The 23,151-nt window shown below is 45.0% G+C and overlaps 1 protein-coding gene across 1 annotated transcript in view; it reads left to right on the top strand.

Annotated features, from left to right (window-relative positions):
• The window catches only part of MCPH1 (microcephalin 1), a 417,602-nt gene that overhangs the window by 9,687 nt on the left and 384,764 nt on the right, over nucleotides 1-23,151 (top strand). Inside the window, exons 4-5 of the mRNA XM_089679549.1 lie at nucleotides 6,062-6,149; nucleotides 20,019-20,133. Coding sequence (XP_089535675.1) covers nucleotides 6,062-6,149; nucleotides 20,019-20,133 — 203 coding nt within the window. The remainder of the gene's footprint in view (nucleotides 1-6,061; nucleotides 6,150-20,018; nucleotides 20,134-23,151) is intronic.

Genomic DNA, 23,151 nt, shown 5'->3' with positions numbered 1-23,151 from the left:
TTATTGGAGGAAGGTTAGAACGTCTCTCAGATGGTTATTGCTACTTGTGTCCCCTTGGGAATCAATAGCTCATGTTCTGTACCAGAGTGTCACTGAGACGGGAAGGTCAGGAAAAATCTCCTCTTCAAATCCTCAGCTATCAAAACCTGGCCGAAGTTCTAATGTGGCAAGACATAATTCACTGGCAAAAAAAAAGAGCTAGGATAGGTGGATGCAGGATATTTTAAATCTGACCAGGGCGCTTCCAGCGGGGTGCTATACGGGTCCGAGGCAGTAGCCCCTCAGCATGTGGACTGAGTCCTTGAAGGTTTGTATGACAATGCCTGCCGTGATGGGTGAAGGTTGGTGCCTGATGGAAGTCAGGGACCTGCGGCAGGACTGGTAAGATCTCCTCTCTTTCTCTCTGTAAAGAGGAACAAACAAAGCTCTAAACTGGAGGGAAAAGGAGAGGTGTTGTGACTGAGTTTCCACAAGGAGTGCTCACTGTTGTTCCTGAGATGTACTTGATCTTTTTGTTTTTGGCCACCAGAGGGAGTGCGGCCAGAAAAGGAAGTCAGCCATATTTTGTTTATCTGGAGGCTGGGATACGTGGGCTGCTGCTGATGAGATATGTTTTGTGGCCAGGACACGGTGCATGCTTTTCTGTAGGGGTACATGAGTACTCCCCTGATGGGGAAGCGTAGACCAGTCGGTCAGGAGCTGCCATAGGTGGCTCATAAGGTAGCATTTGCATTGAGTGTTTTTACTTCAGTACACTACTTGCTTAGCTGTATCATTGTGATCTGTGTTACTAGTGGAGGTGCACAGGTTTGCACTATCTGAAGTACTGTCTTCCAGAAAGCAGAGTGGGGGAGGTGCAGCAGGGAAGGGCACTAATGTACCACCGCCAGGTCCTGAGGAACCTAGCCGAAGGTCCGCTGTAATATCCTCTCCTGACAGGTCAGAAGCGACTGAGCAGTCTGTGCCGCTGCGTCTATCTGGCATTATGGCTACTAATGGGGCTTCTGCCTCACCATGTGTAACAAAGGATTGTCTTGCTTCAGCCTTAGTGGGTTTAGAAAATAAGATCCCTGGGATGATTGCATCAGTTTCTCAGGGGACTAAGAAGCGGGATAAATCCCCGTCACTAGAACCACCAATCCTGGAGCAGGAATGGGTAGAGCTGGAGCAAGATCAGGCAGTAGAATTTCTGTCCGAGTCACAGCCTGAGGAGAAGCAGAAGGTCTCTGCCTCCCAGTCTCAGATATTTTTAGTCCAAGACCTCACTGTATGCTGACTGGGACCATCTTGACAGGGTTTTTGTTCCACCAAAGAGGTTTTCTGGTTTGTACCCCATGGAACAAAAGTTTGAGAAGTGGGGATTGCCTGTAATGGATGCAGCTGTTTCATCCCTGAATACATCTTTAACATGTCCTTCAGATAATCTACAGGTTTTCAAGGACCCAGCAGATAAGCTGTAGTCATTCCTGAAGGCCTCCTTCTCCCTGGCAAATTCTGCCGTACAGCCAGCAGTGGCAGCTATTGGCATTTGCCAGGGTCTTTCTGACTGTGTCGTGCAACGGATTGGAAGATCATCGGTGCAGGGGGAATGCTCAGTCGAGGATTTGGAGGATGTTCTGCGTGCTTTGTGTTTTGTGGTTGATGATCTTAAGGATTCAATTCAGCAATTTTCTTGCTTGGCCCTCTTATCAGAGCACATGTGTAGGGTTTTGTGGCTGAAGAGTTGGTCAGCAGAACTGCCATGCAAAAAATTATTGGCAGGTTTTCTCTTTCATGGGGAACGGCTGTTTGGGGAAGATTTGGACAAATCTATCCAAAAGATTTTGGGGGGTAAAAGTACTCGTCTACCCTCTAAGGTGTCAGGGGCTTTGCTGGGCCTCCATCTACCAGGCAGTTGTGTTGCCACACACAGGCCCCAGCCTCCAGGGGTAGATCTCAGACTACTTTTGTACTCAGGGCCTCCTTGGGTTTTGATTCTAAGACAGATCCAAAGTCCACCTCATTATGAAGAGGCACCCCACTTGTACGGGTGGGGAGAAGGCTTTTGAATTGTGTGGCTGCATGGTGGGCTCTAATCCAATACAAATGGGTAATTTCCACGATTTCTCTGGGGTACAGACTAGAATTTTGGGTATTTCCCTCTCCCTGATTTCTAAGATCAAATGTACCAATGAATCCAGAGAAAAGAGCTTTATTTCAGGCACTCGGTTACCTATTGGCTGAAGGAGTAATCACGGAGGTTCCAGTAAGCGAAAGGTTTTGGGGGTTTTATTCAAATTTGTTTACAGTCCCAAAACCAAATGGGGATGTAAGGCCCATTTTGGACCTTAAAGGGCTAAATCAGTTCCTTAAGTTCTGATCCTTTTGTTTGGGCTAGCCACAGCTCCCAGAGTTTTCACAAAAATTCTTGCTTCGGTGTTGGGGCTACTCGGAACTTGGGGAGTATCGGTTACAGGTTATCTAGATCTCTTGCTCAGGAATCGGTCGGTGCCAGATCTGAAAGAGGATGTGGTCCTTACGATGCAGATCCTGGAACAGCTGGGCTGGGTGCTCAACCTCAAGAAGTCGGCCCTGGAACCAGTGCAGAGCCTGGAGTATTTGGGGATGGTCCTAGACGCAATTCAGGCAAAGGTATTTCTGCCTCCAGGGAAATGTTGCACCCTGAGAAACAAGCTTTGCTGTTTGAAGGCCAACAGGTTTCTTTCAATTCACCTCTGTATGAGGTTGCTGGGGAAGATGCTATCCTCGTTCAAGGTTGTTCACTATGCTCAATTCCACTCCAGACCACTGCAAAAGTACATCCTGTCTGTTTGGAACAAACAGATTCCTGCCCTGGATTACAGCATATCTGTCTCCCAGAGATGCAGCAGAGCCTGAATTGGTGGTTGATAACTCACAATTTTATAGAACGGAAGATCCCCTCGACCAGTGGTGTGGAAGTTTGTAACCACCGATGCAAGCCTTCAGGTTGGGGGGCCATTCTGGAGGAGGCCACAGTTCAGGGAACATGGCTTCCACGGGAAAGGGTTCTTCCCATCGATGTCCTGGAACTTGGAGCAGTGAGGCTGGCTCTGAGATATTGGACATCCAGGCTTCAGGGTTGGCCTGTAAGGATTCAATCCGACAATGTCACAGCAGTCTCGTACATCAACCACCAGGGCGGTACTGGAGGTTGAGGTGATCAGAAGAAGGTGAAGTCAAGTCAGCAGTGTTCATTCCAGGTGTGGAAAATTGGCAGGCGGATTATCTCAGTCGCCGGCAGAGGATTCCAGGGGAATGGTCTTTGCATCTCGATGTTTTCAAGGAAGTCTGCCAGCGATTGGGTTGCCCGGATGTAGATCTATTGGCATCCAGGTTCAACAACAAAGTTGTTCTTTTTGTGTCCAGGATAAGGGACCCTCAAGCGGCAGGGGTAGACACCTTAGTGATTCCTTGGAACCAGTTCTCACTGATTTATGCCTTTCCTCCAATCCAGCTGCTGCCATGTCTCTTACACAGGATTCTGGAGGAGTCTATTCCGGTGATACCGATTGCTCCGGCCTGACCCAGGAGGGCCTGATATGTGGACGTACTGTAGTGAAGATGCAGCAGAAGGGCCTTGGGCCTGCTGTATCGCCTAGACCTGTTGTCTCAAAGTCCTATATTGCATCCGGATTTACGGTCGCTAAATTTGACGGCATGGCTATTGAAACCCAGATCCTTAAGGAGAGGCAAGTGTCGATTTTGGTCATCCCCATCATGTTGGGTTCTAGAAAGGAAGTTTTTAGGAACATTTATTACAGAACCTGGAAGGCTTACATTGCCTGGTGTGAGGTTCACAAATGGCACCCATGAAAGTATGTGATTGGCAGGATTCTGATGTTTCTCCACATAGGGTTGCAGAAGAACTTGGCTGTTGGTACCATTGTGGGCCAGGTTTCAGCATTAGCTATTTTTTTCCAGAGGCCCATTGCGTCTCACTCTTAAGTCCGCACTTTTTTTTACAAGGAGTAATGCGTATGGCTCCTCCTGTCAGGTTGCCTTTGTATCCTTGGGACCTGAACTTGGTTTTGGAGGTTTTGCAAAAGCCACCATTTGAACCTATTGGAGAGATTCCACTGGTCCTGCTGACTCGTAAGGTGTTATTTGTAGTGGCACCCACTTCTGCGAGAAGGGTGTTAGAGCTGGCAGCTCTATCTTGCAGAGAACCATTGCATCATGATAGGGTGATGTTGCGACCTCATCCGTTTTTTTTTTTGTTTGTTGTTTTTTTTACCAAAGGTGATTTCTTGTTTTCATCTCAACCAGGACATAGTTCTGCCTTCATTCTTTCCTAGGCCTCAGTCAGCAAGAGAGAGATCTCTGCATACCATGAATGTGGTTTGTGCTGTTAAGGGTCTTCTTGAGGGTGACAACACAGATCAGGAGGTCAGATGCTTTGTTTGTGATGCCAGAAGGGCCTAAGAAGGGGCAGGCGGCATCCATGGCAACTGTTTCTCATTGGATCCGCAATTGATCATTCAAGCCTATGATTTGAAAGGTAAAGTCCCACCCTTTCGGGTGACGGCACACTCCACCAGGAGTGTTGGGGCATCTTGGGCAATCCGCTATCAGGTGTCAGGGGCTCGGGTTTGCAAAGCCGCTATATGGTCTTCAGTTCACACATTCACAAAGTTCTACCAAGTGGATGTCAGAGCTGCAAAGGATTCTGCCTTTGGTTCGCAGTGTTTTACGGACGGCTGAGTGTGTCCTGAGGGATTTTTGACGGTGCCTATCATGGCATCACCCTCCCCTCAAATTTCTTATTGTTTTGGGACATCCCACATAGTAGCCTGCTCTGTGTCCCATGATGTACGATAAAGAAAATTGGATTTTTTTCTACATACTTGCCTATAAAATCCATTTCTTGGAGTACATCATGGGACACAGAGGTCCCACCCCTCTTTCTGCAATGTTATTGCTTGCTACAAAAATGTAGGTACTTCCTGTATAGGAGGGGTTTTATATAAGGTAGGACCTCCTGTCTGATTAGTCCACCAGTGCCCATTGACCTATAATCCACATAGTCATGAATAGCCTGCTCTAGTCTCCCGTGATGTATTCCAAGAAATGGATTTTACAGGTAAGTATGTAGAACAAAATACAATTTTTCCATATTTTAGGACACAAAGGCCCTTATTTACATTGCTAAAATAAGTTGAGCCCTATCATGGTCTCCTAAATCACCCAGTGTTCTTCTAAACAAAGTATATTTTCATCTTTCATTTTTTTTTCCTTCTCTCTTCTTAAAAATGCAATTTACTGTTTTTTTTTTTTTTTGTTTTTTTTTTATTCTTCACTATAGCTCTGAGAAGGAGCTGTCCTTCGCCCTGCTGCTGAAGTAAACAAAGAGGTGTTGTCACTGGGTAACCCTGCCCCTTTGTTTACTTTAAGTGACAGCTCCTTCTCGGAGCTATAGTGAAGAAAAAAAAGCGGATTTCTTTTAAAAACCAGCAATGACATTTAGTGGCGGCCTGTGAGGGAGCCGGTCTGTATACACTGCTCCCTCACTGTATACGCTGCTCTTCTTCTGCTCCCTCTTTGCACACACTACCCACCCCTACCCCTACAAAGAGGACATGTCATTCATATGCTATCACATAGGGGACTATTGGTCCCCTATGCGATGGCAATAAAATCATAAGTGTTAGGTCCTCTTTGTAGGGAAAAGGGGGGGGGGTGCAGTGTGTGCAAGGAGGGGAGCAGTGTATACAGTGAGGGAGCAGTGTATATAGACAGGCTCCCTCAATGGCCACCGCTAAATATCATTACCGGTTTTTAAATGCAATTGCCGGCTTTTTTTTTTTTTTTTTTCTTCACTAGGAGGTGTCATTCACCCTGCCACTAAAGTTAATGGGGCGGGTTCACTAGGTAATGAATAAAGAAAGTGAAGAAAAATAAAAGCTGGCATTTGCATTTAAAAACCGGGAATGACATTTAGCGGCTTCAAGTGTCCATAGTCTTGGCCACAGATTCATTTTAGGGTTCTACACTTAAGTATTCAGTGTGCATCACAATGTTTTACATTGTTTGCCTCTTTCAGATGTAGAGAAACAGCTTCTCATGTTGACGAATCCTTATTTCCAGCATTGAATCCAAATGAGGGATTGCCACATCTTATGAGAAAGAGAGTAAGTAAACTGCTATATGATGTTCCTTAAGGAATGCTCTACTTAAACAAGGAAAAATTGTCATGTTTTTTAATGATGTATATGTCATTCATTTGACTTCTGTCAGATAAGTATTTACAACTGAATTTTTTCCCATCCTAAAAAGCAGCCAGTAACAGTGGCAGCAAATCAAAACTATAAACCTCTTGCTTTCTGTTCTGCATACATCAAAGGCGTGGCTATATTTGTAGTATATTAAGCAAAAGTCTGTTCACCAAATTGCCGTTTAATAATTCAGATTTTTCATTTTACATTATTTTGCCTATAGTACATTTTGTACGGGATGCGAAAGGCATATACCTATAAAATACATTATGGTTATAAAAGTGCTGTACAGTGTTTTCTGTCTGCCAAGGATTCTCATCTGTAGTGCACTAAAATGACACTGAAATTATCAGTAAACTTTGTGTTTGTGAGTTATCAGTGCAACAATTATATGCCTGTCATGTTACATGTCAATGTATATATCTACTCTTAGAGGCATAAAAATGCTATGAAATGCTATGTGTGTTTTTTTTTTTTTTTTTTTTTTTTTTTTCATGATGTAAAATGAAGTGGTCAGATTAGTGTTTTGGCGTGTGCTTCATTAACCCTTTCCTTACAAGAGGCCATTGAACCTTAGATGCCCAAACCAAATTTGGAGTTTATATACACTGCTTAAAAAAATTTAAAGGAACATTTTGAAAACACATCAGATCTCAATGGGGAAAAATATCATGCTGGATATCTATACTGATATGGTCTGGGTAATGTGTTAGGAACGTAAGGATGCCCCATCGTTTAATGGAAATGAAAATTATAAACGAATAGAGGACTGAATTCCAAGACACCCTGAAAATCAAAGTGAAAAAAAATTATGCAGCAGGCTAGTCCATTTTGCTGATATTTCATTGCAGCAACTCAGAATGGTACTCAGTAGTTTGTATGGCCCCCATGTGCTTGTATGCATACCTGACAATGCCGGGGCATGCTCCTAATGAAATGATAGACAGTTTCCAGGGTATTTCCTCCCACATCTGGACCAGTGCATTGTCAAGCTCCTGGACAGTCTGAGGTGCAACCTGGTGGTGTCGGATGAACCGAAACATGATATCCCAGAGGTGTTCTATTGGATTTAGGTCAGGCGAGCGTGGAGGTCATTCATTGGTATCAATTCCTTCATCCTCCAAGAACTGCCTGTATAATGTCACCACATGAGGCCAGGCATTGTTGTGCACCAGGAGAAACCCAGGACCCACTTCACCTGCGTATGGATCCAAGGATTTCCAGATACCTAATGGCAGTAAGGGTGCCATTGTCTAGCCTGTAGAGGTCTGTGCGTCCCTCCATGAATATGCCTCCCGACCATCACTGATCCACCACCAAAATGGTCATGCTAATCGATATTACGGGTCTGCACGGATATAACGTTCTCCACGGCTTCTCCAGACGATTTCAAGTCTGTCACGTGCTCAGGGTGGACCTGCTCTCCTAGAGTAACCTTCTACGGCCCTGTTTAGCTCTCCTAGAGTAACTGCCTGTCTCCTGGAACAGGGGTGTAGAAATTTAAAAACAAAAAAAAACTGCTTATCCAGGGACTAAATCGGTGCCCCAATTTACTTGTCCCTCATGACAATCTACTTGTCCAGATATAAATAAATAAATTTGAACCAAAACCGTATTTAAATCTGAGGTGCTTTTAAGAATGGCTGGGGCTTTTAAGATCAAAAGCGGCTTTATGGCGACTTTAACGTGTAATAATTTTAACATTGCGCTGTTTATCACCTCCACTTCTGCCTCCAACACGGAACCCAGGGACTAGCAAGGAGGGGAGAGACCTTGCAGTATAGTGGGCACCGATTGGGTGCTTTCCAGGGCAGGGGAGTGTCAGGGTTATCCTTTTATCCCTTTCGCTGCCAGAGCCGTTTTTGCATATTTTTGCACACATTTAGAAACTCATTTAAGGCCTGAAGATTATACAAAACCCAGAAACATATATTTTCTGAAAGTAGAGACCCTAGAAATCAAAACATTGGTAGTTCCAATTTTTTGTCGCATGACTTTACCACAAAAGTTTAGTAATAAATACAAGTAAGTTAATTTTAGGGTACAAAAAAAGCAATACATTACCCTATTTTTTTGCAAAATATGTGCCGAGTAAATAGATATCCAACATGTCAAACCCTAAATTTGCATGCACCTGTGAAATGGTGACAAACTTCAGTACCCTGTATTTTCTATAGGAGACATTTTTAAAGCCCCTTATAGGTCATCAGTATAGTGTACGGAGAGGGTCTCATGCTAGTATTATTGCTGTCATTCTGGCGTGCGTGACGATATGTAACATGTATCGCAATTTAATGTTTTCATGCATGTGCATTTTGGGTGGGGGGGGGATGTTATGTGCTTGGGTGTCACTAAACTTTTACAATTAAAAAAAAGAATTATTTTTTTTTCATCACATAGGGGACAAAGTATCCCGTTTAGCTGAGCAGCACTCCATGCTTTTCAGTTAGGTCGCTTTGGGTTTTTTATACATCAGTTAACTTGATAAATACACTGCTTGTGGTTTTTTGTAATAGGCTGACAAATGGACAATAATTTAAAGAAAAAAATTATTTTTCTCATCCATTCAGGAACACAGGAGGTCTTAAACCTTCAGGTTATTCTTTTGGCCTATAGGAGAATTGGACACTGGCAAACAAAATCACAAAAAAAAAGAAACTCCCTAAACTCGATAGCGCAGTACCAAGGTGTTGTGGGGGTTATGGTAGGAGAAATTAGAGGAAATGTGCTGCAATTTTAACAGCACTGGTTGAGCATCCAGTGCAAGTATACAAGTTTTAGCATCCAGAAAAACATACAATCCCAGCGTGTAATGCACAGCCTCTATGTATTTTAGAAATGCTAGCAGTGGAAGGGTTAAACTTTGTCCAAACGAGTGGCAATAAGCTGGTCTTGCTAGTATCATGGCAGTCAAAGCGTTAAATTTCATCGATCTCAGCGGTGATAATCAAATGCAATTTAAAGGTCCATTTTAACTTTTAGCAGCAGGGCGAGATCAGAGAGGAGCTGACAGCCTCAATCCAGAAAGCTGGCAGTGGTGTGTTGAAAAGCCTGGAGGCACGCTGTCAGCAGAGCAGCTGTGTGTCAGCGTGCATGCTGTACACAAGATCCGTAGAGCTTGGCGTGTGTTGTCATGAGGCGGGAGGGTGTCACTGGTTGCTATGACAATGCATTTTGGCGTAATTTCTCCTTTTATCAAGTCAAGTGTTCCAGCAGAGGGAGAACTCATATTTATACTTAAAGGAGAAGTGTGGGAATGAAAAAAAAAACAAACATACATAATGCCTCCATGTTGCAGCATTAGTGTGATGCTGCAGCAGCTCCCACCTACTCCAAGCCTGACAACTGTGCAATCACATGATTGCTGACTCTCACCGCTCTCTGCTCTACCCCTCCAGTGCTCACTGGAGTGCTGGGCTGTGGATGGGGCAGGCACATTGTCATGTTCCTTCCAAAGCATGAGCTGCTCAGTGACATCAGTTAAAAGCAGGCTTTAGCCCACTGTCTGCTGATTCTGGGTCACGGAAGAGCATGAGGAAATGCACTCCTGTGACCCAGAAGAGAAGCATGGCTAAAAAAGCTTTTTTTAAGGGGAAAGATGGACCTGTTTTCAGGCAACATTGGGCTTAAGTCTGCTGTCAGTTGGATCAATCCAGAGCCTGGACAGGCTGAGTGATGTCAAAGAACAAAGGTATACCGCTCAGGCAAACAATCCAGATCAATCCACAACAGGTGCAGGCTCTGGCTCGCCACCACACACGATGCAATAGGAAGAAGGGTCAGCCGCACACCGGAGGATAGATGAATATAGTATGTATTTATTGATCCATAGGACACACAAAACACCAGGACATGAATACAGGATCTGTTAACGCGTTTTGAATGATCTCGTGCTTAATCATAACCATGATTGAGCACGAGATCGCGTTAACAAGTCCTGTATTCATGTCCTGGTGTTTTGTGTGTCCTATGGATCAATAAATACACACTATATTCATCATCCTTCGGTGTACGGCTGACCCTTCTTCCTTCTCGATTGATCCAGACTTTACAGTCGGCATTCACCCAGATATCTGGACCGGCAGCTGGCTCAGCCTCTCAGCAATCTGCTTGCCCCTGCCCCCTCCACAGCCTGGCACTCCAGTGAGCTGAAAGGCACGGCTCTGGTCAGAGCGGAAGGGAGCCGTGTTTGATCGCTCCGTTCTCAGTGCAGAGCCAGCGGGGGACAGATGCAGCATCAGATCAATGCTGCATCCACCTCAGTGAGTACAATATAAAGCTGAATTCCTACTGACTTACAATAAAATTCAGTGTATACGGATCTACATTGCCTTCCATTTTTTTGTGCGTTAAAATGCACTGCATTTTGCATATTTCCTGTGACGTCACACCTTGTTCCTGTTTGTGGTTTAGGGACAAAATTAATGACAAGGTTTTTCTTTGCTTGCATTGCGTGACCTGCGTTGCCTTAAAGTGCATGCATGTTACATTTTAATGCAACGCATGTCAACGCAGCATTGTAGTGTGAACAGGACACATAAAATTGTTTAGGTGTCTCTGCTTTGACCTGCGTTTTACAGCTGTGTTAAAATGAAGATCAATGCAGTTGTGTGAATTAGCCTTAAAAGTTAGTTTGTTTTTTTTTCCCCATACATGTCTAACGTTTAATAATTTATCAATAAACTTGGAGAGAAACGTGGAAGGGGCTAAAAATGACAACTGAACTATTACATGTAATACTACCTTAAAATTAAGGAACGCATAACAGTTTAGAAGGGTGGCGGACCAAGGATAAAAATACCAGCAGAATCTTGCGTTTAATAAAATATAATATTTAAAATCTAAAGAACATGCAATACCTATATATGTGTATGTCACAAAAAAGCATTAATTTGGGAAAAATGAAAAATAGCCTAAACATGCAAATAAAAACATTAAAATAAAAAAAAATAAAATCTACAGTATATGTATAAAACAGTATATATGAGGGACACCCAAGGGTTAATAAAAGAAAATGACTCAAAGCCATAGAAGGAAATTACTGAGATCATAGTATAGTGCATGCATCCTGTACCTCATTTAGGCCATTTATCTTTATCTAAGTGTGTCTAAGACATAAATCCAATACGTTTCCTGGTTACATAATCTCTGAAATCTTCCTGCTTGGGAGACATTACCAAGTTTGTTTTGTATGGCAAAGACAGTGAGACCACTAGTTAACTTGGGCTGCTTTCACACTGAGGAGTTTTTGAAGTGTTTTTGCATTAAAAAAAAAAAAAACCCTGAAAAGCTCAAGAAAACTGCTTCCCTGTGTATGGGAATGTATGTCTATGTAGGTTTTCTCACAGAGGCGTTGTGCTTTCGGTGCGGTGCAAAAACTCCTGCTTGCAGCATTTTTGAGGCATGTTTGAGGTTTTTTTTTTTTGGTTTTTTTTTAATTCCCCAAACGCCTCTTCTCGTTGAAATGAATGGTAACTGCCTCCAAAAATGCTTAAAATCACTCCAAAAATGCACCGCAAATGTGGGAAGGTCTGGCTGTTTCAGGTGTCAGCAGGGTTCTCCACTGACAAAATTGCCGGAAATTAAAAAATAAAATAAAAATGGAGTGGGTCCCCCCCTAAAATCCATACCAGACCCTTTATCCGAGCATGCGGCCCAGCAGGTCAGGAAATGGGGGAGGGGGGACGAGCGTCCCCCCACCTTCCTGAACCATACCAGGCCACATGCCCTCAACATGGTGGGGGGCCCGCAGATCCCAGCCCCCCCTATGTGAATGAGTATGGGGTACATGGTACCGCTACCTATTCACGAAAAAAAACCTGTAGTGTGAAAAAAAGACAGGAGACAGTCTTTGACAAGTCCTTTATTAAAAGAAAGAAAATAAAAGAATGTCCCCCGAAGTAGATCCAATGTCAATCACGATGCCCGCTGCTGACCGGAAAAAAGGAAGAAAAAAAAGGCTCCACTCCCGACGCTGGCTCCTGGCCGCCTGACTGCTCCGCTGGCTTGGCAGTTCTTAAATATGTAAGAGGCGGGGCCACCCAGTGACGTCACCCACTTGATCCTGCCTCCGTGTGACATCGACCAGGGCATGTTGGGTAAATGTCACATGGGGGCGGGGTCACATATGTGATGGCTTCTCCCTTTACATATTTAAGAACTGTTAAGCCAGCAGAGCAGTCAGACGGCCAGGAGCCAGCATCGGGAACAGAGCCTTCTTTTTCTTGTTTTTTCTTTTTTTTTCTTTTCTCTGGTCGGCAGCGGCACCGACTGGCATCGTGATTGACATTGGATCTGTTTCAGGGGACATTCTTTTATTTTCACACTGCAGGGTTTTTTTGTGAATGGGTAGCTGTACCCCATACTCATTCACATGGGGGGGTCTGGGATCTGGGGACAAGGTGCTTTGGGAAGGAAAGCCCACCCCAACGCACCCCCCATATTGTGGGGAAGGGAACCCCCTGCCCCAAAGCACCCCCCATGTTGAGGACACGTGGCCTGGTATGTTTCAAGAGGGGGGGGGCGGCGCTCACTCGTCCATCCCCCCACTTTCCTAACCTGCCGGGCTGCATGCTCGAATAAGGGTCTGGTATGGATTTTGGGAGGACCCCTAATTTTTTTTGGCTTGGGGAAACCCCATGCCGTTTATTTTTTAATTGCAGGCAATTCTTTCTTTCAGCTGTCAGTGGAGAACTCCACTGACAGCTGAAACATTAACGCATGGTTTTCACTACTAAAATTTTGCATGACTTTATAAAGTAACTCGTGGTATTTTAGTAATGTTTTTTTGTGAATTCAAACGTGCAAATCTGCCCAATTTGAGCTACAAAAGTCACAGGATGTTCCACTTGTAAAATGCTTTTAAAACACATCAAAAATGCTCAAAAAACACTAGTCATTTTTCAAGCGTTTTTGAGGCGAACCAGTGTGAAAGCAGCGTAATAATGCTTATAGCGGTAGTAAACGGCGTAAAAAAAAAAATTGGGGGAGCCTCCACAGGCTTATGTCATAATGTACTACTATGCACTGCATACCGTCCATTGAAAGTGCAGTGTGAATTCACCGATGTTGTCACCGACTGCTACACATGTAAAGTTCATGTAGATATTTACTGTACCTACAGGTTAGCCTTATTATAGGCTTACCTGTGGGTACAAGATAAACATGAATGTTTACTACCATTTTTAACTCAGAATTGATGATGTATGCTATGATTCAGAACCTTTGCCTTGATATGCCGTCGATGTTGTGCAAAGAAACATCTAGGGTTTTTGAGGTCTAGCCAATGTATAGGAGACAGCAAGGGCAAGTGAGGACTTTTCATGAATTGGGTGATGGAATGACTTCTACATAAATGGTCAAAGACGATGGATTACCCATGGGTAATGTATGCACGGGTTTTGCATCTTTTTTTTTGAATACAGGAAGATGCCTTTGAGGTTGAGAAGGAACATAGAGGCTGCAGAATGTTTGAGCCATAATATTTTATTAGGTGATATTTTTGATACTCGTTTAGAGATGACGTTAGGGCACCCACAGCCACATGTTTGTCAAATTGGGGTAGAGTGGTTGTGTCTGTGTAGCCACTGTATCCTAATTGACATGAATGGGACTGCCTACACAAGGATTCACAGAACACCTGTGCATCCCCGTGCAAGCAAGCAAAGGCCATCATATGGGCATATGCTTAAGTATGCCTGTGCGAATGAGTCCTTAAACAGAGTTGAATTTATAAATTCCCCATCCAATGTGCCATTGTGCAAGTATTTACCATATGGTATATTTTTGAATGAAGGGTTTCGGATAGCTACCCCTCACATGCAGGATTGTGTTTCCGGATGCTTGCGCTGGGGGCACTCATGCATGCCTGGTCCTGAGAAGACACACTATGCTGCTCAGCCCTGCCCCCGCTCGCGCTTCACTGGCTGTGATTAACAGCATTGGGAACCAATCAAGAAAGAGGGACCCCCTTTAAAAAAAAAAACACTTTAAACAGGTACTCATGAATGTAAATATACACAATATTGCCAAAAGATTTGGGACACCTGCTTTTAAACGCACATGAATTTTAATGACATCCCAGTCTTAGTCCGTAGGGTTCAATATTGAGTTGGCCCACTCTTTCCAGCTATAACAACTTCAACTCTTCTGGGAAGGCTGTCCACAAGATGTAGGAGTGTGTCTATGGGAATGTTTAACCATTCTTCCAGAAGCGCTCTTGTGAGGTCAGGCACTGATGTCGAACGAGAAGACCTGGCTCGCAGTCTCTGCTCTAACTCATCCCAAAGGTGTTCTATCAGGTTAAGGCAGTGTTTCTCAACTCCAGTCCTCATGGACCCCCAACAGGTCATGTTTTCAGGATTTCCATTATTTTGCACAGGTGATTTGATCAGTTTCACTGCCTTAGTAATTACCACAGCTGTTTCATCTGAGGGAAATCCTGAAAACATGACCTGTTGGGGGTCCATGAGGACTGGAGTTTAGAAACACTGGGTTAAGGTCAGGACTCTGTGCAGGCCAGTCAAGTTCCTCCAGCCCAAACTCGCTCATCCTTTATGGACCTTGCTTTGGGCACAGGTGCACAGTCATGTTGGAACAGGAAGGGGCCATCCCCAAACTGTTCCCACAAAGTCTGGAGCATGAAATTGGCCAAAATGTCTTGGTATGCTGACGCCTTATGAGTTCCCTTCAGTGGAAGTAAGGAACCAAGCCCAACCCCTGAAAAACAACCCCACACCATAATCCCCCTTCCACCATACTTTACACTTAGCACAATGCAGTCAGGCAAGTACCATTCCCCTGGCAACCGCCAAACCTTGCCACATCCATCGGATTGCCAGACATAAAAGTGTGATTTCACACTCCAGAGAACACATCTCTACTGCTCTAGAGTCCAGTGGCAGCTTGCTTTACACCACTGCATCTGACGCTTTGCATTGCACTTGGTGATGTAAGAAGTGGATGCAGCTGTTCAGCCATGGAAACCCATTCTATGAAGCTCTCTACACACTGTTGTGCTAATCTGAAGGCCTCATGAAATTTGGAAGTCTAGCTATTAACTCTGCAGACAGTTGGCGACTTCTGCACACTGTGCACTTCAGCATGCATTGATCCTGCTTATTTTAAGTGGCCTACCACTTTGTGGCTGAGTTGCTGCTGTTCTCAGTTGCTTCCACTTTGTTATACCACTAACAGATGACCGTGGAAGATTTAGTAGCAAGAAAATTTCATGGATGGACAGGTGGTAACCTATCACGGTACCTCGCTTGAATTCACTGAGCTCCTGAGAGCGACCCATTCTTTCACAAATATTTGGAGAAGCAGTCTGCATGCCTAGGTGCTTGATTTTATACATCTGTGGCCATGGAGGTGATTAGAACACCTGAATCCAATGATTTGGAGGGCTGTCCCAATACTTTTGGCAGTAGTGTATATCTTCTCGGAGAACATTTATTTACAAGACACTTGCTTAAAACGGACATTGCACTAGAAATGGTAAATCCTCTTGTAAACCATCCCCATACCTTTCCCCTGCAGCAACTAGACGAGAATGACCTCATTTTGAATCTGTATTGACCCCAGGGGATGCTGAGTAGCTTGGGTCTATAATCTTTAAAATGGGTCTTGTGCTACAAACCGCTTCAATAAGCCACAAGCACTATTTTGGGCAATAAGCCACCATGTACTACTCTGTGGTCTATTCTGAACATTTATGTCCATATTTAACTACTTGACAACCCACAGTAAATCTACTGTGGGCAGGCAGCATGAGCAGGCTGGATGACTTGCATGTACGTCCTCCAGCCTATTCCGGGTTAGGGGTGCACAACAAGTTTTTCCTGTGGCCACCAGACACGGGATTACTGTTACCTTCAACAGGTAACCAGGTATCGTGATTGCTATGAATGGTCACAGCAATCACTTGATTACAATGTAAACAAAACTGTTTCCATTCATGACTGTTTGCTTAATGTTGTGAAGCTGTAATTGACTCACAGCTATCCCTGATCCCCACCACCCCCAATCCAAGTAGTACAGTGACACTGAAGTGCTCTGATGACAGGATGTAAAAAAAATTAAAATAGTAAAGTGAAAAAAAAATTTGTAGGTTTTTTTTTTACATACTATCACAAGTCCGTATTCCTGATATCCACCACACGTGTCGTATGATGATGCTGTACTGCACTGGTGACAGTATGGAAAAAAGGATTTTCCTAATTTTCTGAAAATTGTGACAAAATATTACAAATTTAAAACATTTGCCATGCCTTTTGCTAAAGACCTTAAACTTTCTGCTTTCCAAAAAGAGGTCATTTGGGGGGTATTTGTACTGTCATGGCATTTTAAAAGCCTCAAGAAATGAGATGGGCATCAGTACATCAGGATTTATCAATTTGCAGATACACTACTCAAATAAATTTAAAGGAACACTTTTTAATCAGAGTATAGCATCAAGTCAATTAAACTCCTGGAATATTAATCTGGTCAGTTAGGTAGCAGAGGGGGTTTTTAATCAGTTTCAGCTGCTTTGGTGTTATTGAAATTAACAGGTGCACTAGATGGGCAACAATGAGACGTCCCCCAAAACAGGAATGGTTTTAAAGCTGGAGGCCACTGACATTTTTTTCCCTACTCCTCTTTTCTGACTGTTTTTCATTCGTTTTGCATTTGGCTAGGGTCAGCGTCACTACTACTAGCATGAGGCTATACCTGGACCCTACAGAGGTTGCACAGGCAGTCCAACTCCTCCAGCATGGCACATCAATACATACCATTGCCAGAAGGTTTGCTGTCTCTCAACACAGTTTCAAGATCGTGGAGCAGATTCTAGGAGACACAGTTACTCTAGGAGAGCTGAACAGTGCCATTGAAGGTTCCTAATGTCACGATCGTGGCGCCAGACCCCAGACCTTCTCACCAAACTCGTGACCGAAGGACTGGCCTATCCGGACTGCGATGTGACGTGCGGAACAATGCCACACCCAACTGCACCCTACACAGCAATTTTCCAGCTAATGGATTTCAATCTGTGCCTGCAGCCTGGATGCGCTTGTTACTGGGTCAGGTTAATTACGCAACTGACCCTTACACACTGCCACCACCCCTTTTTTGTACAGAGAAAGAGGAAACTCTCTTTATCAAATATACACTATAATGGTTGAAAAGTCGTCTGTCCAATTCGGTCACCGCAGGCCGATTGGGCAGAGGATTAAACAAACACAGTAGCGTCTCTTTAGAGGCAGAAATTCGTAAATTGCAATTAAGCTCTTTAGAAACAGTCTAACACTTTCAGAAAGAAAGATTTATTACTAAAAGTGTCAAACAGGTGCAATAAAATATTTACAGAAAAAGATGTAACTGAGATATACACACACACTCAACCATAGCACAGCAAAGAGATAACAGGGAGAAGTTAAAGGGTTAAGTTACTTGCCATTTAAGCCTTTGATGTAAGCAGATTCAAGTTGCAGAGCGAAAGGGTCTCCCCAGGTGGTATTGATATTACAAATGAGAGATGTCTTCAACTTAACTTTTTAGGCCTGCTAGCCTATTTTTTAAAGTCCCCCAGCAGGGGGGTGGCTCTGAGTAACTGACTAATACTCTGTTTAGGGAGGGATCATCTGGCAGAACTCTGAATTAGAACCAACATCTTTCATAATCCATATTTTGGCCTATAACTTTCCAGCTGCACAAGCGACAATCTCTCAGCGGGCATTTTATTATGCAAATACGTCTAGGGATCATGTAGATATGAATTATGAGATTGTACGTTACACGGTGTACAAGTTCTATGTTTTGGCTCCCTGGAGCGTGCAAAACGAGTGGAGAGACCTATCAGAACGTCCGTCTACGCGTTGACCATCTGACGAGGTGCCCGGTTTTTATGTAAGTCTTCCATATTTAAAGATATGAAACATAGGGGAAAAACTGACATGAGGAATGTTCATTTAATTCTGTCACCTATGCTGCTAGGTTTTATGAGGTTAAAATCTTTCAATTCCTGGGAAAAGCGGCCTTATCTCTGTTACGAGGTGAGATTACACAGGTTCTTGAGCAGAGCGGCTCTGTCACTCTTGAGATCATTGGCCTTATCCTGGCCTAGGTGAGGAAGGCTACACTTTTGCAGACTGCTCGGCACAGAACTAGGGATGCCTTGCCCTGCTGTTGAGCCATAACCAGCACACACACATCTGTCACTGTGCCTCTCAGGAAGGGAGGGCGAAGGAGAATAAGGGATAAACTAATACTTTTAATAAAGGGGGAATCGGCGTCCATCTCTGATGCGCAAGTTTGCTACACCTAACCCATCAGTAAGACCGTTGTCTGCTCCTTTGTGCAAGGAGGAACAGGATGAGCCAGAGCCCTACAAAATGAGTTTCAGCAGGCCACTGGTGTGAATGTCTCTGGCCAAACAATCAGAAACAGACTTCACGAGGGTGACCTGAGATCCCAACGTCCTCTAGTGGGCCCTGTTCTCACTGCCCGGCACCATAGAGCTTGATTGGCATTTGCCATTGAACACCAGAATTGGCAGGTCCACCACTTGCACCCTGTGCTTTTCACAGATAAGAGCAGGTTCACCCTGAGCATCTGACAGACGTGAAAGGGTCTGGAGAAGCTGTGGAGAATGTTATGCTTCCTGTAACATCGTTCAGCATGACCGTTTTGGTGGTGGGTAAGTGATGGTTTGGGGTGGCATATCTATAGAGTGATGCACAGACCTCTACAGGCTAGAAAATGGCACCCTGACTGCCATTAGGTATCGGTATGAAATCCTTGGACCCATTGTCAGACCCTACGCTGGTACAGTGGGTCCTGGGTTCCTCCTGGTGCATGACAATGCCCGGCCCCATGTAGGGACAGTATGCAGGCAGTTCCTGGAGGATGAAGGAATAGATACCATTGAGTGGCCTTCACACTCGCCTGACTTAAATCCAATAGAACACCTCTGGGATATCATGTTTCGGTCCATCCGGCGCCACCAGGTTGCATCTCAGACTGTCCAGGAGCTCAGTGATGCCCTGGTCCAGCTCTAGGAGGAAATACCTCAGGACACCATCTATTGTCTCATTAAGAGCATCCTCTGACTTTGTCAGGCATGCATACAAGCACGTGGGGGCCATATAAACTACTAAGTACCATTTTGAGCAATGAAATTTCAGCAAAATGGACTAGCCTGCTGCATCATTTTTTCACTTTGATTTTCGGGTGTCTTTGAATTAAGTCCTCTGTAGGTTGATAATTTTAATTTCCATTGAGCATCCTTGCATTCCTAACACATTACCCAGTTCATATCAGTATAGATATCCAGAATGATATTTTTCCCCATTGAGATCTGATGCGTTTTAAAAGTGATACCTTCATTTTTTTGAGCAGTGTATATATACCATAGTTTGTAGACTTTTTACAAAAGACATGTAGCAGAATACATTTATGAAGAAACTAGATTTTCTTTATTTTGTTTTTTATTAGATGTGTTTTATAACAAAGTAGAAACTATCTTTTTATTTCAGCATTTTGTCTTTTTTTTTTTTTTTCTTTTTTTGTTTATAGAACAAAAAATTTAAAAAAAAGTGATCAAATACCATCAAAAGAAAGCTCTAATGTTTGTGGAAACAAATTGTATAAATTTTATTTGTGTACAGTGTTGCATGACCGTGCAATTGCCAGTTAAAGCAGTGGAGTCTTGAATAGCAAACAACTTCCCAGGTCATGAAGGGGTTAAAACCTAAAAACGGTCAAGTGGTTATATAGTTGTTTTTATTGTTGTGCTTCCTTTTACAGCGCAAGTGTATGCAGCCCAAGGACTTAGTTATAAAAACACCTGAAAATGACCGACGTCTTGCAAAAAAATTTGACAAAATGCTAAAGGAGATTGAAATGAAAAAGGCATCTGTTGGTAAGTACACCATTTCAACTTGCCTATTAAGAAAATGCAATACATATTGATAAGGTAAAATGTGCAGAAGGAACTAGTCCAGGGGTAGGCAAAATAGCACTAGTGCCGGAGGTGGCACGTGACAGCATCAAAGACTGCACCCGAGGGGAGTCCTGGGAGACCCACCTCCCAAATAATAAAGCTGGCCAGTGGCTGCATACAGAAGAAGCAGTGAGGCTGATGCCTGCCCCCCCTCTATTGACTCCTGCTGTTTTCCTCCTGGGTAAATGCATCTCTCTTACCTCCACTCCTAACTCATAAACGCATTGACTCCTGCTGTTTTCCTCCTGGGTAAATACATCTCTCCTACCTCCACTCCTAACTCAAAATCGCATTCACTCCTATTATATTCAGAACAAATGGTGTAGTTATATTTGTGTATATGTTGACCAGTCCTCACCTCTACCTGCACCCAGTTTACGACTGTAGTCTGTTTCCTGAGAAACATCCCCCACTATTCATGTGATCCTTATCAGCTTCTAATTGGGGTGGAGTTGAATGCTCATTTGAGCATCTCCCTATAAATTTAGATCAGCTCATGGGGGGCACAGTCTCTGATGGGGGTGCTGCTTCAGATTGAGTGCGGCTTTGAAAGAGTGCGATGCAGTTAAACACAGCAGTTGAACTAAAGCAGGAGAACTTAAGCAGCAGGAAGACACAACAACAACTAGAAACTCTACTGCACGCTGGACAGACTGCAAGCAAACACCCTGGAAAACCTCTCTTACATACCTGAGTCCCACTCCGTATACCTTTTATATAATACGCCCCTCTTCTCCTCTTCATATTACTATTCTCTGTTCCCAAATCTCATTTCTTTACCCCTCTGCTCCACCCCAAAACTTGTACATCTCCCCCTCATTGCTATCATCTCCCTACTACTGCTCTCATCACCCCCCCCCCAAATGCCTCTTCTACTCCTCCTCATTTTCCTCTCCTCCATTCCCAAAATCCATTCACTTTATCCCTCTGCTCCTCCTAAACATTTGTATATTGTGTCCTCACTGCTTCCTTCGCCCGTCTATGGCACCCACCACCTCCTCCTATTACTCCACTCTCACACTGACCCGAACACCTCCACTAGGAGTTTCTCACGCTCCTGCACATCCCGCTCCCATGCCACCTTTCTCACCCTTCTCCTCCTCCTAGCCGCGGGGGACATCTCCCCGAATCCTGGCCCTCCACCACCTCCCTCACCCGCACAACACCCTCCTGCCTCCACGTCCTACCGCAACCCCTGCAACCTAGTATCTGTCCCCCTGCTCCCTAAAATCTCCCCCCCGTTTTCATGTGCACTCCTGAACGCCCGATCGGTGTGCAACAAGCTTACCGCCATCCACGACCTCTTTGTTTCCCGCTCCCTCAACCTCCTAGCGATCACGGAAACCTGGATCCAGCCCACTGACTCTACCTCCCCTGCTGCACTCTCCTATGAAGGTCTCACCTGGACCCACTCACCCAGACCTAACGGTCGTAAAGGTGGTGGGGTTGGTCTGCTCCTGTCACCGCAGAGCACCTTCCGAGTCCTCCCAAACCCCCCCTCCCTATCCTTCTCCTCCTTCGAGGCCCACTGCATCAGACTATTCTCCCCAACCCCCCTGAAGATTGCTGTGATATACCGGCCTCCTGGATCCATACCCCGCTTCCTGGATGACTTTTCCTCCTGGCTACCCTTCTTCTTCTCCTCTGAGCTACCCACCATCATCCTTGGGGATTTCAACATCCCTGTCAACCTCGACAACCCAGACACAGCCCGTCTCCTCCACTTAACCACCTTCTTTGCACTTGCACAGTGCATACAATCCACCACCCACTCCGACGGTAATATTCTTGATCTTGTCTTCTCCAACGACTGCGCTCCCCACAACCTCACTAACACCCCCTTTCCTCTCTCTGACCACAACCTGATTACCTTCTCTATCTCCTCGTCCTCCAACGCCTACCCCTCCAAATGTCACACTACTACCAGCCGTAACCTCCGCAACCTTAACCCTGCCCCCCTCCACTCTGCAGCTGATCAACTCCATGACAGCATCCTCCCCCTGTCCTGCCCCGACTTGGCTATGACTGCCTACAACAATGCGCTGTCAACAGCCCTTGACTCACTAGCACCTTTAACCACACGCAACATCAGACCCCGACCCCGACCGCTCCAGCCCTGGCAGACTGATCACACCAAAACCCTCAAACGACACAGTCGTGCCCTGGAGCAACTATGGCGCAAAACCAAATCCCAACAAGCCTTCACCCGCTACAAATCTGCCTTCCGCACCTACGCCTCCTCCCTCCACGCAGCCAAACAAGCCTACTTCCTGACCCTCATCAAGACCCTCTCCTCCAACCCTCGCCGACTCTTCTCCACCTTCAACTCTCTACTCTCTCCACCCCCACCTCCACCCAACACCTCACTCACCGCCCTTGAGATTGCCAATCACTTCAAAAACAAGATTGACACAATTCGCAAGGACATTGCCGCAACTCACACGCCCTCTCAACCCATCCCCTCTCACACAGCTACCCCCTCATCCCCCCTCCCCCTCGACATTACCCGCAGGGACTTCGTCACTGCTCAAACTCCCTCCAACCCCATTCCCCCTCACTCGGCTACTCCCTCATCACCCCTCTCCCACGGCCCCACCACTGCTCTGACCTTCACTTCCACCCCACCCTACATTCCTCATACTGAAGCTCCCCCAACACTCCACACCTTTGACCTTACTACCATCGAGGAAGTCTCCAAGATCCTCTCTGATGCCTGCCTCACCACCTGCCCCCTCGACCCTATCCCCTCACAATTTCTACGACCTCCCTCCCCCTCCATCCTACGCTCCCTCACCCACATCTTTAATCTCTCCCTCTCCTCCGGCACTTTCCCCTGCCCACTGAAGCATGCACACATCACCCCCATACTTAAAAAGCCCTCCCTGGACCCCAATGACCCGAACAACCTCAGACCCATCTCCCTGCTCCCATTTACAT

This window comes from Staurois parvus, unplaced genomic scaffold (genome assembly GCF_062004578.1).
Source record: "Staurois parvus isolate SC_StPar_1 unplaced genomic scaffold, SC_StPar_1.0 ptg000226l, whole genome shotgun sequence".
In the NCBI taxonomy this organism is placed as follows: Eukaryota; Metazoa; Chordata; class Amphibia; order Anura; family Ranidae; genus Staurois; species Staurois parvus.
Note: the sequence above shows the minus strand (reverse complement) of the source record. Positions and strands in the feature narration are given on the sequence as shown.